General features: G+C 39.1%; 1 protein-coding gene across 1 annotated transcript; it reads right to left on the reverse strand.

Moving 5' to 3' along the window:
* Positions 1 to 21: 21 nt before the first annotated feature.
* Positions 22 to 15,782, reverse strand: acadvl (acyl-CoA dehydrogenase very long chain). Its single transcript, XM_058624780.1, has 21 exons — positions 15,661 to 15,782; positions 15,296 to 15,385; positions 15,130 to 15,190; positions 13,664 to 13,735; positions 13,319 to 13,391; positions 13,140 to 13,204; positions 12,700 to 12,834; positions 12,415 to 12,559; positions 11,705 to 11,834; positions 11,461 to 11,586; positions 10,270 to 10,468; positions 8,608 to 8,712; positions 8,253 to 8,339; positions 7,158 to 7,220; positions 4,805 to 4,906; positions 3,897 to 3,994; positions 2,762 to 2,834; positions 2,553 to 2,625; positions 2,313 to 2,385; positions 2,150 to 2,225; positions 22 to 1,726 (listed from the first exon to the last, which is right to left on the reverse strand). Exons 2-21 carry the CDS (start codon positions 15,367 to 15,369, stop codon positions 1,589 to 1,591), a joined length of 1,968 nt encoding a protein of 655 aa, XP_058480763.1. The 5' UTR covers positions 15,370 to 15,385; positions 15,661 to 15,782; the 3' UTR covers positions 22 to 1,588.
* Positions 15,783 to 15,881: the final 99 nt, after the last annotated feature.

Genomic DNA, 15,881 nt, shown 5'->3' on the forward strand with positions numbered 1-15,881 from the left:
TAAATAAATTAAACTACGTGATAAGCAGCCAGATTAATTTCCATTTTATTTGTTCCAATAAAAGAGTGTTGAGCCAAAAACCTCAAAGCAGATGTGCACAAACACAGCAACTCATCTTAAAAACAGTGAGGACAGTCAGCTATGGATCAGATCAGTTTGAACTGCAACAAACAACTATTTACATAACTCATTTTTAATGAACTATTTAATGAAACCAAGCACTGATGATTGATTCTTGCTCTTTGGGAAACCCGTGTGACTTCCATGAGTAAAAGAGTAAAGAATGACTAAGTGACCTGCACATTTTGTGGTGGACGCAAGTCGTAACAGGAACTTCAAACAGCATCTGTGGACCGGTTTGTTAAGGCGGAAGTTTTCATGTTTCTATGATTAGCACTGAGTAAAAAATGCCTGAAGGCTAACACAGTACCCAAAACACTCCGTTTATATGTACATTACAACACAACGTAGATAAGTGTACAAATTTAAGGCAATGTTTATTTAAAATACCCCTGTGTATATTTTAAAATCCCTTAACAGTTGTTCCAGGACTTGTGTTCACTGGCCTCTTACATTAAAGTTGCATTGATGTTGTATATATGTACATTTTGTCATTGATACTTGTAGCTTCAACATTTTTCAGACTGAGATATAACGTAAAAGGACCATTGACTCCATGCACAAACAGGTTGGGGTCACCACTGACCCGTCTTCGCATATGTGCGAGTGCCATAAAACCAAAATAAAAAGTCAAACGTGTGGGTTCTGAAACTCCCATTTTGCAGCAGCTACATGGCTACATTCAGATTAGCAGGTACTTCAAATCTGACTCATTAGAGATCAGATATGACTGTTCACATTTGCAACTGAAGGCATCTTGCATCTGAACTTGCATCTGAATGCGAACATGTCTAAAATGGCACACACGCAGAAACACATCATATTTCAGACCACTCTGCATTGAAGCAGGAGATAAATAAAGATGTACCATTACTGATCCCTCAGAGAGGGAAGTAAGCGTGAATGCATGGGTGAGATTTAGCTCGAGAGCAGTGACTCCCAAAGACTGGGTCGGTACCCACCGATTGGTTTAGGGGTTAATTATTATTCTTTTTTTTCATTTTTCCAAATTCCCTTTTCAGTGAAGATGTAAGTGTTTACCATTTACACGCATACACTGACATTGTAATTAATTTGCCAAACACCTCATAGAAATGATTTTAAATTCTGATATTAGATGTTACAGATACGGCTGTAAATTAGTTGCTACATGACACACAAACTTGCTCTTGTAACGATACATAATTATGATTATGATAGAAAAACTATGAGGTTGCAAAACACAACTTACTGCAAAAAAAAGGAGAAGCTTTATCAGTGCAGTACAGTGTGTATCAAAGGCCGCAGTGAGTACGTGTGTGTGTTCACGTAAATCACGGTTCATGTGGTTTGACCCTTTATCACAGTGTCTGGACGAGACACGAGAACCCCAGAAGCCATTTTGCCACGGGTGTGTGATGACAACAGCAAAAGTAATGAAGTGAATGTAGTACAGATGAAGCTATTGAGACTGGGGGGGGTGGTGTGTTTAGAAACCCAGAGGGTGAGGAGTCACCAGTCCTCCGTTCTCCACCATGGCTGCAGAGATGGTCCGCAGGTTCTTAAAGAGCCGTGCCGAGTCACTGGAGCGCAGGGTCTTGATGTCACGCATAACCCTCTCGTGGGTCTGAGGGAACAAGGGCAACAGTGACATAAGATTAAGTGTTTCATCTACAACAAGTAGAAGAGTAGAATTTGTCTGTAAAAACAATTTATCATGAGCCTTTGACAACAGATGTGTCGGCAAAATGTGGAATCATCAATTAAAAACACAAAAGCAACTGATTTTGACTAGTATCGGACCAATTCTGATACTGATCGATACAGACTCCCATCCCTATATAATGACTATTATGGATTTCTCTTTTTCCCTTTCCTTTTCTTCTTCTTCTTATCCTTACATCAGAAAAACAGGGGCAACACAAAGGATGTGTGTTGCTATGGCATCGCCTGCCATGCATCTCCATTTTAAATAATGAATCCCTGGGCAGGTGACATTTTTGACTTAATTTCATGAACACAATTAGGTAGGATTCAAATGGTGTCTCACCTCCATACACCAGGTCTCACACAGCATCTTTTCATGCTGAGCTGTGGCCTGGCCTTGACTCAGAGAACGTGAAGCCCTACAGAGAGAAAGAGAGGAACAAGGAATGAGAAACGTCTCAAGGAGTTAATATGTCACTTTGCCTTCTAAATGAACATCTTTGTACCTGGACAGGACGACCACCATGGCGTAAATGTCAATGGCACAGTCTGCAATTCTCTTCAACACAAACTGTTCATCTGAAACAGAAAAACCCTTTTCTTTACAAAAGCACAGAATGGCAGGAGAAAACTTGGAATTGAATGACTTAAAGTGAAACTGTCACAAATGTTTTACATTAATTTTACATGCAGGTGAAACACCAAGAATGGAGCTAATGGGGATTTTTCACTACACCCACACTTACCGATGATCTTCTTGCCGTGTTTGACAAGCAGCTCTTCAACGACTATTCCAAACTGTTCAACAGCTTTAACCGTCTACAAAATACACACACACACACACAATGATCAGGGAGAAACAAGTGACGTGAAAACAGAAGACTCTCATCAAACACAATCAGTCCGCATTGTCGGAACGTTGTTTGGACACCCACTCGTTGTCACTCCTACATACCAGTTCACCACTGTGGGCCAGCTCCGGGTGCACGGCTCCCTGCAGTGTCAAGCCTGTGCTCAAACCTGCCATTCTGCAAACACAACAAAGAAAGACAGCGTCTTATTAGCCATAGAAAGAAAACAGATCAACAACAGCATTCAGTCCACCTGCACTGCAACTATTTACTCAAATGCTACAAACGCATGCTCACAAACTGGTTTCCACTCAACTCCAAAGAAAACAAACATTAAAAAAACGGTTCAAACCGTTGTTTCACACATACAACTATCAAATTCAGACTCAGAAAGTGTAGCATGACTTATTTGGAGTTCATTTATTCCATGGGTGACTGAAACTCGTTGGCCGCTAATAGAACACTTTTACATGGCACGCTGTTCAACCATATTACACGGTTAAGGTGTTTGTTTGTACCTGACCTGACATGAGAAAGTCGAGCACAAAGCTGGCCATCTCTGGCACATACTTAACAATCTCTCTATGATATATAGCTTGTGTTGCAATTGGGTTTTTTTTTTACATGAAAAGTGCCAGTAATAGGTATTTTCTAGGCTTCACAGATCATCAGTTATGGAAATGCGTTATGGTTGATTTTAGGTTGCAAAATATAGTATTATTACTCACAGATTGAAATATGACTGAATTTCCTAGCTATTTAAAGTTGAACTGTAATGCTCTGTCTACAAAAAAACTGAATTACATTTTTCTTTCTTTTTCTTATTTCCTTCTTATCATAGTAGATCAGGTGTCAGTACTTTAGCACCTATTTTTCTTGTTACCTCCTCCATTCGAACACATATCTGTACTTTCTACTCCTTCCATTCTTAAGTAATTGAGTTGAATGTAAGCGAGGGGAATTGACGAATACTTTGTTTCTTAGTCTCTGATTTTAACCTACGAGGACGCAGTCACGACATTAAAGAGGCGATGACACAGACAGGGAAAGACAACCGTGGATAGAGCGCATAACAGATTCAGATGAGCGAGGCACTGCACAGTGCCATTAAAGTCAAAAATGTATTTACCTTTTACTTTAGCACTTGAGTAAAAATATTTTCTGAGCCTGTCATTTCTCACTCTTCCTGTATTAAGTAAGTTTAATCATTGCTTAAGTTAATGACGTGTGTGATGCAACCTTTTAGCTCTCTTGGTCATTTCTCCTGTGAGCAGACCAGCGTTGCCGAGCGGGTTCTTCAGTGCCTTTTGCAAACTCTTCAGCTGGTTACCAGCATTCTGTAGGGAAGCAGGAATCAGTCAAATACTTACGTAAAATCCAGAAAATATAAGTAAAAAGTTTATGTATTTTAAGCAAATTAAATACTGTGAGTTGTTAAAACCTCTATCTCCAGATGTTTGCTTTACTTGGAACCTTGGTTATTTCTCTTATTTAGATACAAAGGCTTTAAAAATATAGTAATTACAAAAACACTCTGTGGAAAATGCTAACTTATGATTTCCAGGAAAGTAAAAAATAAAATGTCCATTATATCTGGAACAAGACATTGAAGGGTTCATGTACAAAACAAGCTGGAAATTGTCACCTCAAAAATATTTCTTCGCTGACCTGACAATAACAGGACAGAGAAGTACTCTGTAATTTACCAGGAATTCATGAAAAACAAGCCGTTTTCAGCACCATTAGCTAAAAACGACATAATTGTGGCTGTATCCAGTCCAGGAATTTAACATTTTCTCTTTAAAAGACCAAGTCATAGAAAATAAAGAAAACTGTCAGTCAGTGTTGCCGAATGTGCAGTTTTAAGGCAAGTTCTATTGGTAGTGTGGGTAAATTTAAATCTAATTTAAGTGGCTGGATTTCTTCTGCTTAATATTAACAACATAAGAGACTGACAACAAGTGTCAGGAAACAGTGTAAAAATAGGAATAAGGAAGTTCTACAAGCTCAAGATGCAGAGCTTTAGACAGTAGAAATAACTTTGTGTCTATGCAACGTCTGTACTTTTCCACTAGACATCTTCAGATCACCACAGACAAGTGAGTGAAAAAAAAAAAAAAAAGTACAGATAAGTGGTTTAATTTTACCTGGAAACCATTGAGGGCCACAAAGAGCCGCAGGATGTCGTTGGTTCCCTCAAAGATTCTGAAAATTCTCAGATCCCTCATCACTCTCTCCACTCCAGAGTCCTTCAGGTACAGATACACAAAAAACCATCAGGACTTCCATTTCTTTTTAACCTAATCCTTTCTAAACTAAGCTGCAAAAATGACACATATGCCATTACTTAATTTGAAAACAAGTAACACAAAGAAACATGCTGTGCATTTATCATACATAGACTCAGATCTCAGATTCTCACACAACTTTAACAAGGATGTGAAATCTGCAGCTGCAAACTGCAATGAAGAAAACCTTTGTATTTCTGGTAGCACAGGTGACAAATTCAGCCCACAGGAGCAGAAATGAAAATCTACAGAGCAAAAGTCAGATATAACTTCCTTGGTGACATGAAACCCCGAGTGAAAAAGTACACAAACTCTATGTTTGAGAAAAACTTGAATTATCTTACACAAACACGTGGGGCAAAAATCACCGAAAGATCTGTGCGTATCGATGCAACAAAATATCCGATAACAACTTAAAATCTTTTTGAGAAAAACGTTTATTTTCTGCTTCCACGTTTGTGAGATTTTAAATAGTTTTGTTGTTAAGAGATTGCAGTCTTCACCACAGCCTCTTTAGTTCTACTGAGTGGTGTTTCATGATGGGGCATACTTTCCACTGTGTTGATGAGAAGCAGCACGGGTACTCTAAATGTGCCCTCTTCGATCGTTTGGTTTATTTTAAGACCGGCAACAGTATTGTTTACACAACTTAAAGTCGCCCACACATCACCCCAGCTTCTTTGTGTGAGTCTATTCTCAGGTTATTGGTTGACATTTTTTTTTAACCTACGGAAAGGAAACAATCAGTGAGGTTTAGGGTTAGGATTTTAAAATCTGTTGAGAACGAGCGCTTTGCACGTAGCAACTAAGTCACTCACCACCAGACTGATGTTTGCACAGAAACATCACTTTCTACTGTGAACCAACTGCTAATCAAGCATAGACAGTGTTGAAACAAGCCTTTCAGTAAATAGTTTAAGGTCACGTCGTTTAGAAATGGCAAAATGAAAATGTGACACTATTATTAGTTCAGGGCCTGGAGCGGTGCACTCAAGCATGAAAAACAAACCCTTTCACAATTGACAGAATCGAGAAATGTGCACGGTCTGGGAAGTGGGAAGTCAAATTCTACTCATCCGATTCCTTGTTTAATTTTCCACTGCGAGTGAAGAAGCGTGAAGACTCAGTCAATAGATTGATGACACATTTTAAAACAAAGCCGTTTGAGACTGCAATGTATATACATTGTAATTCCTGAAAGGAATTGTAAACACAAGAATGACTGTTAATTTCATTGTTTTCTTCCACTTCATTATAATGTATGTTCAGTCCTAATGTTGCTACTTCTGGCATACGGCATCGTTTCAAGAAATATCACACAGAGAGAAGAGCTGTGTGAGCGGAGTGCACACACAAAGTCACAGAGACACAGTGCATATAAACAGAGTCACAGACGAGCTGTGGATGTTCAGTGCAGTGGACTGTGTGTGGAACAATCACTGATCTGTAAGTATTGATTCCTCCTCTCTTTCACCTGTGTTTGAAAGGCTTTGACTTTTATGAGTGACTGTCACTTTTAGCATTATCAACTATTAGACTGATGACAATACCGAGTATTGGAAATAAATACGGCTGGAACACAAAACAGTCTAAGCAGGAATTACGGCTCCCTCCCTTCATTCCTGTGTCTCAAACATCTGAACCTTGTCTCTCAATTTAAGCAAAATAATGTTTGCTAACTGAAATGTTGTGCTATATAACACATAACAAACAGGGCTTGGGTCTTGAGTTCTGCTAAATTATTAGGTGGCCTTAAACTGCAGAAAATTGGGGAGTCGGGGCATTTGGCACGATGGCACAGGAACTATTTGAAAACGTTTCTAAAAGGCATCAAAGTTTTCAGAAAAGGTCCCTGCTATGAAAAAGCTGTTCTGAACGCAGTTTATTTCATTCTCTAAAATCTTGAGGACTATTTTTATGCAAGTTTAAATATGTTTGTCTCATCTACTAAACTAGGAGTTTTTAGAGTCAAGGAAGTAATTTCTGTTTTGGGAAATCATGTTTAGGATGAGCCACCTAAGACAAATGTTGACCTTGCTTGTTTTCATTGCGATGTGTTTGCTTATTTATGACTTCATGGATTTGACTGGAATGTTTGTAAAAAGAAAAAAAACAAAACAGCATATCAACAGATGGAAGATTTCAGCACTTGACAACACATATTCAACACCCAGCTGGTTTGTATGCAACAGGATGTGGATAGAACACTAACCTTCATGAAACCCATGCCGCCCATAACCTGAATACACTCATCAGTCACGTTCCATGCTGCTTCCTGTCACATGGGGGGTGGGGAGGGGGACACAAAACAAATACAAATACAAATACTAGTGAATTTCAAAAAATTAAAGAGCTTTTGCTTTGCTAATATACTAATTCAGTTATTTACTTTGACAAGACACCTACTTCCTCTGTCATGATTCCTTCATTTCTTTCCACAGAATAAGGAACATAAATATGACGAAAGACGTGTGGTGTTCCCCAGGGTGTTATTTTGTGTAAATGGGTGCAAAGTATACAAAAATAAAATCAAAATACTGCCCTATTATCAAGATGTCCCCTGTTAAAATGAAGGAAATAATTAAAACTGAAGAAACACTGTCAATCAGGCACTGTTGGAACTATTAGCACTTCTTGTGTACCTCTCTATACTTCTTGTTAACTGCTGAGCATGTTGTGCTACTAACGGCCCTTTTTCCACTATGGTCCCGTCCCAGCTCGCCACGGCAGGTTTTCCACTACCACTCTAGTACCTACTCAACATGGGTGTCATCACTGACACTGTTTTACACGTGACACACTAGCAGTTTTTTTCAGTGTACTGAATCATCAGAATCAGTTAATTCAAATTTTTGTTCAGTACTTCCTCCATGACCGGAGCACAGACTCAGTGCAGTGACACAGGGCTGCAGGGTTTTTGATGCCGCTCGGGCATACACCAGACTCCTCTGTTTAATATGGAGATTTTGGACATTTCCCTGGTAATTGTTGGAGATTGACCCATGTTTTTAGGATTGTTAAGTCTTTTAACTGATCTACAGTTCGGCTTTCTGTTCCTCTTGATTGTTGTGTCGGACGTCTTTTCCTGTGCCAGTGGTCTGACGACGTCACGCATGGTACCTACTCAGTTCGCTTTGAACCTCGCCAGAGCAGGTACTAAAAAAAAGTGGTAGAGGAAACACAACATAACCGTGCCGTGCCGAGGCAAGGTGGAAGACCTGCACTTATTGTAAGTCACTTTGGAAAAAAGCGTCTTCCAAATGACATGTAACATGTAACCTGTGGAAACACGCCATATAACTCTTACAGAGGCAAAGATCTTGCTCATAGCAGCTTCAATCTGGAATTCAGTTGCTCCACTGTCCATGTTGCCGCTGATCATGTAGGCCATTGACTGCAAAAAGATGGGAGATTAAGTGTCAGTGAGGTTTACGGATTTAAGACATCTTGTTCTTCTTTGCGTCAGATGTTTGCAGTAAAGTGAAAGTAGTTAAACTTTATGAGATTCTTCTTTAAAAAACAGAAAATAATCAACTTCTTTAAAATCACATGCACTTTATTGGTGTGGCAACAATGTACCACCTAAGAGTGTGGATTTATAAAAATACCTGGGCGAAATGTGAATCAGAAATTTTAAAAGATTATCTGTAATTTATTCTGACCTCAGTAACATACTGCAGCATTGCCATGCGTGCCATCTTCTCCTGAATGGCTCCGTAGTTGTGAATCTTGTTACCAAACTGGGTTCTGTTGGCTGCATGATCCACCTGATTAAAAAAACAAAAACAAATTCAGCTTTCTGTCAAATAAATACATTCAGCTTTCTGTCAAACTTTTAAGTCAAAAAAGGGTCAACTCTTGAGGGAGGGGGTAGGCTGCACCTTCTTAACCTGTGGTAAGCCCAATTGGTGACCAGTTGTGACACCAACCATATGAATCTGAACATTGTGAAGCCTCGAGATGACCAACCCCATGTGGATGTTTTACAAACCAAAGTTCACACTCACCTGTGACAAGACTCTAGAATGTGAAAATATTTTACAAAATTGACAAAATTCCATTAAAGAAGAGCTGAAACTAGTGACTGAGACACTAACTCCTCAGAACACCATAAAGCAAGTGGGAAGTAGGCTGATATTCCCAAAGACTTCCAAGTTCTTTATCCAAACAGTGGTGTTGCCCTCTGCGGGCCATTGAATACATTCTTATTCCAAAGACACCTGAAGACTATGTCCATTTTATTTTTAGATAAAAGAGTGGACTTCTGCACCTCCTACTGCCTAACTGACATTTGCTTAATAACAGTGGCTGGAAACAAGTGCATTTTCTTTTTTGAAAATGTCCATGCGTTGATGGAAACCTAGATATTGTCCGTAGTAGATCTGGAAGCACTCAAGAGAGGAAAACGCACAGTTGAGTGTGTGTGTCTGCTCGTATTGAGCGAGAAAGAGGGAGGTATTGAGAGCGTGTGCGTGTGTGTATCTGCGTACATTATTGGTAATACGTTTTTTCTGCTAAGTTGGTGGAGTAAAGTGCTCATCACTGCAGTTACTACCACAGTCACTTCTTCAGCTAAGCCCTTTGCGTGTGTGGTGCAGCAGTGAAAAGTGTCCCCCTTCGAACAGTGTTTTGCTGCGCCACATTCTGTTGAATTTTTCATATCCCACAAGATCGGTATATGGAAAGTTCATATTACTTAAAAACCAATACCAGTTTTCGTATGAATCAGTACACCGCCCAGCACTACTCACTATTTTACTGGCCTGTTTACTTTTCTTTTTTTAGATTAATTTATTTATTGACATCATATTGGTTCCAGAACAGAATTACAGACCCAAGCTTTAAATAGACAGAGTTATACTAAAAAAAGCCATAAATAAGACAACACTCTCTGTATGTACTGGTAATGATGCTGTTTCTGATATTGCAACATAACAATTTGCTTACACACGTTACACCATTCAGAACAATGTCAATGTTTTGGGAAAACAAACTGATCAGAGGCCATCTAAATCTTCGGCACCTGTAACATCAGCAAGAAGTTGCATTATAACATAAGACCATGTTGAACAACAATGCAAGACGGGGGGAAATTCCCTTCAGACGCACAATGAAGGAAATACACAACTGATCGAGGGGGTGGTAACACTGACAGTATAGATAAAGATCACTGCAGCAGATGGAAAACACCTGCAGCAGATACAGAGAGGAAAAGCCGTGAGCTGAAGCTCAACACCTAACTCATAAGAGGAGTCTACTGTCACACTTCTGCCCATTTCCCTTCCTGTCAGCATTTATTATATTGCCGAATGAAGTTTACTCACAGCTTTGGTGATCACGCCCTTCATGGTGCCAGAGAGGGCAGCGGCCATGCCAAAGCGCCCGTTGTTCAGGATATTCATGGCGACCTTGAATCCGCCGCCGACCTCTGCAAGCAAACAGTCAGCTGGCACACGGACGTTATCGAAGTAGACCTCGGCTGTGTTGGATGCCTTGATGCCCATTTTCTTTTCTGGGGGGCCACTGTGATTAAGAGAGAAAGTCCCATTGAGTGACCAGAGAAGATACGAAATTTGACCAAAAGGCTCAACTGTAACTAACAATCAACAATTTTCAAATCGGTCAATATGGATAACTAACAACCTGTTTCAGTCTCACTTATAAAACAGAATTTAGTCTCAATGTGACATCCTAGTAAAATCAAGCTGCAGTGCATAGCTTTTGGTAATTTCTTCTTTTTTTACTGATGTTTTTGTTCTTCAACGGCATCCATGGTGTTGCAATACTGCCATCTTCTGGATTTAGAAAGCTCCTACACTTTCCAGTCCATCCTGTTCTTTCTTTCTTCTCATCTCTCCTTTTTTCTACCTCTGTTTGGCCTTTGTTGACAAAAACAATGCAACATTATTTGTATGCTGCATCCTTCATCGGTAAACAGGCTTTGTCAAGCAAAACAATCATAACTGACTGAGGGAGTGTTTGTGTGTATACAGCAGCAGCACTGGGGAGGGTGGAGGCTAGAAGGGTTTGCCTATAAAACTGCTAAACAAGCTGCAGCGGAAATTCACCAACCTGTTTGCAGCCATCTTAATTTACTAGCTGAAAGTTGCTATTGCCACCGTCTGTCTTGACATTAAACTATCACTTCTTAAATCACTTCCTGTGTGCAGCACGGGAATGTCACCTGGCGAGCAAAGACATCCAAACACCACTATACTGTGAAACACAGAATTGTGTCAAGCTGGGAGACTTAATCGGTATTGTGTGAACTTGACATTCCATTCATCCCAAGTTACACACTTCAGTTTTAAATAAAACATTTAAATCAACTAAAACCTGATTTTTAATCTTGTGTGCAAATTGTAGAATGTAGTAAGTTGTGATTTTAAACTTCTTTAGCTTAACAGTCAGACGTGTGAAAAACTTACTTGACTGAGGTAAAACATCATATGTTTTCATAATGTTTAAACATAATTATATCACAATATATATAATGCTTATTGTAGTGCGCTCACTGTGTCACTCCTCCAAAGCTCCTCTCCACAATGAAGGCTGAGATCTTGTCCTTCAGCTCTCCAGTATTTGGATCCTTCACGGGCGTCTTGGCGAACACTGTAAAAATCTCAGCCAGGCCTCCATTACTGAAAGAAGGAGTTATTGCATCATCAGACTTTAGCAACTCCATTACATGTTACTTGTCATATTATACTGTGCTGCCTCCTTGTGGTAGACATCACAAAAAACTGCAACTTCTCTCACCTGATCCAGATCTTGCTTCCATTCAGAGTGAAGTACTTTCCGCAGGGAGACTGCACAGCTGTGGTCTTGATGGAGGCAGCATCAGAGCCACTGGCAGGTTCAGTCAGACAGAAGGCTGCGATGTGTTCACCTGCAGAGACAAATGTATACATGTACTCTCAACCATGTGCAGTGTGCATCAGTTCTACAGTTTTTCTTCATTTTGTCACTTCTCAGTACAAAAACAGGAAAGGCCTATGACTTGAAATAAATGTTATATTTTATTATTTTCACTGCCAAAATAAAAAAAAAAATAAACAATGGCAGCATGGAACTATTCAATGACCCATAGTAAACAATAACATTAACATGAAGTTAAGCATTCTGGATATAGTTCAGAACCTAATATTACAGATACACCAATTCAGCAAGCTTGGCATTCCATTATTATGCGAAAAACAGGCATTCAAAATAAAAAAAGTAAACATTTTTTTAAAAACACTCAATATCTGTTTTATTTATTGGCGTTTAGAGGATTGTTGTTTTCCTTGTATTATCACATTTTATCATTTTAAATTGCTTGAGTGGCTGAACTTCAGATGTTTAATTTTAATATGAGAGGCTGGCTGAAACAGCTTGATTCTATAACAGACATAACAACAGTAATATACAGTGTTGAAATTGATGACTTAAGATGGAGCAAGACACTGACTGCCTGCTGGCCATTGTACCTGTAGCAAGTTTAGGCAGGTACTTCTCCTTCTGAGCTGGGTTCCCAAAAAGCAGAATGCCCTTGAAGCCAATTGACTGGTGAGCACCCAGAGTGATGCCAACGCCCAGGTCATGACTGCCGACGATCTCAACCAACCGTCCATACTGTGAGACAGATAGGTTTACATTAGACTATTTGCAAATGTCTGTTTCGCTTTCTCTCTGACGCACTTAGCACGTTGATAATATTTGCTAATGTGTCTATCATTGAATAAATATCCATAAATCTCACTGGGAAAACGTACTTGTGTGTTTGTGAGACCAAGGCCCCCCAGGTCACTTGGCACTTGAAGGCCGAAGGCACCCATTTCCTTCAGGCCCTCCATGGTGTGATCCTCCACCTTTTCCAAGGCATCGTTTTTGGCAGGATCATTTACTTCCTGTTCACATAGAGCAAGAACAGAGACGGCGAGGTGTGAAGATGGCCACATCCATACTACTACGTTTTCAAATAAAATGTTTCAGCTCTAAATCATAAGTAATCTGCATCCAAATTAACAAACATAAAAACACACAGTATATCGCAAGGCTATTAAGGAAAGACATATTCGGGCTTTCAAATACTGGGGTAATATGGATGGATGGCATATCCAGAATTTTTTCAAATTTAACAAAAAATAGAGTAATGCAGGTGTAGCTTAAGAAGTCTGCAAAGAGGCAGGTAAGGTTTTTTTTTTTTAAATACCTCAAAGAACTTGCACACTGGCCCCACAAGTTCTCGGAGGAACTGCTCCTGCTCCTCGTTGAGAACTATGGCACAAAGCAGAAGAGCTTCAGTTTGACATTTTACAGTTTGACAAAGCCATTTAATGAAATGATGGCTTCCTTAGAAAATTATAATAACCTGAATATCCTCTGACCTACCTGAGGGATAGGGAAACACCTGAGAAGTGGCGATCTGTCCCTTGAAAATGTTGACTGCGAATGATTTGGATTCCTAAGTAAATTGAAGACAAACATTGTTAAGTGTGTGCTAACAAAAGCGTTAAAAGGTCATAAAACATTTGTAAATACACTTTTGCTAGGTAATATTTACTGAGTCACTTAATAAAATATGGCATATGCATTTAAAAATGCCAGTAAGAAAATGCTGTCATGTGCACAGAAAACCTTGTTATGCTTGATACAACTCAAATACAATTTAAAAGCCATAATAAAAAAAATTATCTATACAATAAAAAACTGAAATATTGAAATGAATGTACATACAATAGAAACTGCTTGTTTTTCCACTTTAGCAGTTGCATGACTTCCGACTGCCACTGGCTTCTCTAGCACAGCCTTAAGAACAATAAAACACAAAATTCAAGTTCAATACAAATAAGACTTTTGTGTAGTTATTATTATAGATTAAATGCATAGAAGTTGTGGAGTTAGCATAGCAAGTGTCATTTTGTGGTGCTCTTTCAGTTAAACCTGTAGAAATTTCAGAAGGCTCGTATGGGCTCTTTTTGCACAGCAGCCATTTTTACAGTTCAAAGTAGATAAAGCACAGGTGTAAATAATCAAATGTATGATGGCTTAGTTCTATTTGGCTTTGTTAGTTTCAAGGTGCTTGTTAACTCACTCTCACTCTGTTCTTATTACACACCAATCGTGAACACACACAAGCCGAGCACAGGAGCAGCGGGCAGCACAGGAATTGTTATACTTTAAATTTGTCTTGTTTTATTGCTTTTGCTTTTTCTACTACCTTTTCTGTATTTGTCAGTGTCTACCTTTAGCCCTTTCTGCTGCTATAACAAGTGAATTCACCTGGTGTGGGATCAAAAAAATCTAATCTAATACAATCTAACATGATATAATCTAAGTTTGGTTGCAGGATTATATATGCTCCACTCATGAAATGCAAGAGCAATCTTCTCCGATTCCAACTCTGATACAACAATCCTAACTAGCACTACCATGTGTAAATCTCTCTTGTGTACTGTAAAAATCATACAATAAAAATGCAGATGAATATATTTAGTTTAACTGTGGTCTGTGCACTTTCTGGATGGGCAGCTCGGATTTGAATGGTGGATTTGGAAAGGGGTTTCCCCTCCAACATCAACTCTGAGAAGCACTAAAATACTTAAAAGTAAGTTTGCTTTTTGAGAAAGCGCACCAAGCATACAGCAGAGGTTTAAAAACAAAGAGCAGAATTGGTCTTTGTGGATTTAGGAGTGTTATCTTTACTGACACATTGAACATCAATCATTTTTATTAATGTTAAACCTGTTTTCACCAAATTTGTAACAAATACCCAACAAATGGTACTTGTGAGCTCAACAAGCTACCACCTGATCCACAACAATCCTTTCTAGCACTATCATGTGTAAATCTCTCTTGTATACTGTAAATATCATACAATAAAAATGCAGATAAGCTTAATATATTTTTAGCTTGTTATTGTGGAGTGAATATACATCGGGACATCAGCTGTCTTGTATGAACTCTGTCCAGGACAACTGCAGGGTCACCTATAAAAACTGTGTCATGTGACCAGTGAACCTTCACCCACTTCCAGTCAGGAGGAGGGGATAGCATTATGTCACCCAACCAGTAACTTTTTGCCAAACAAGGCCAATAAACAGACTCTTTGTGATCCTAATGTTATTTAATGCAGCATTCACATAGGAAACATTAATATTTAGAGTACTACTTAAAATATAGGTCAGTCCGTGTCATTGTACCTGTGTAGCTTCACTGGCATAGAGACGCGAGTTCACCACAGCCCTGGCCTGACGCTGACCTCTGTAAACCAGACAAATGACATCACTAAACCCCTTGTTTGAAATAATTATTTCATTGTAGTCTTGATTAAATATGTTCAACAAGAGTTCAAGACAAGTAACTTACCCGGACAACACGGGTGGAATCCTTAGGATGGAGCCGCACAGAGCGGGGGACTGAGTCACCTTACGAAGCAGCATATTTATATAATTTAACCTGACGAGAGGAAAATAACATATATGTCAACCAGTTAATTAACACACGGATAGTTATCTAACAGCTTAAGTAGAATAGCTAAAGGCTAAAGCAGCGTTTTATACCATTTGTTGGCTTAAGTAACGCATAGCAGTAGCAAGAAGCTAGGCTAACTAGCTGTAACTTAGTCACTTTTAAATCGCTGTTTATATTCCCTGCACCAAAAGTGGGAAAAGCAAGTAAAAAGGTTGACGTCTTTATATCATAACGCATTGAGGTAAAAAATCATGACGAACCTCAAAACCTTATGTTCAAAGAAAACGTCCCGGATTCTCCAAGTGAAGCCGACAGTATCCCTCAACTGCTTTTTCCTCTCTCTCCTTCTTTGACGTTGCCGTCTTCCTACCGCGATGCTTCACGGGATATGTAGTTTCACATATCAGTGTTGAGAAAGTCCATAGAATTCAACAAAGCATTCTTTTATCTTTTTTTTTTTTTTTTAAATGTTTTTATTATT

Source organism: Solea solea, chromosome 3 (assembly GCF_958295425.1).
Source record: "Solea solea chromosome 3, fSolSol10.1, whole genome shotgun sequence".
NCBI classification, from domain to species: domain Eukaryota; kingdom Metazoa; phylum Chordata; class Actinopteri; order Pleuronectiformes; family Soleidae; genus Solea; species Solea solea.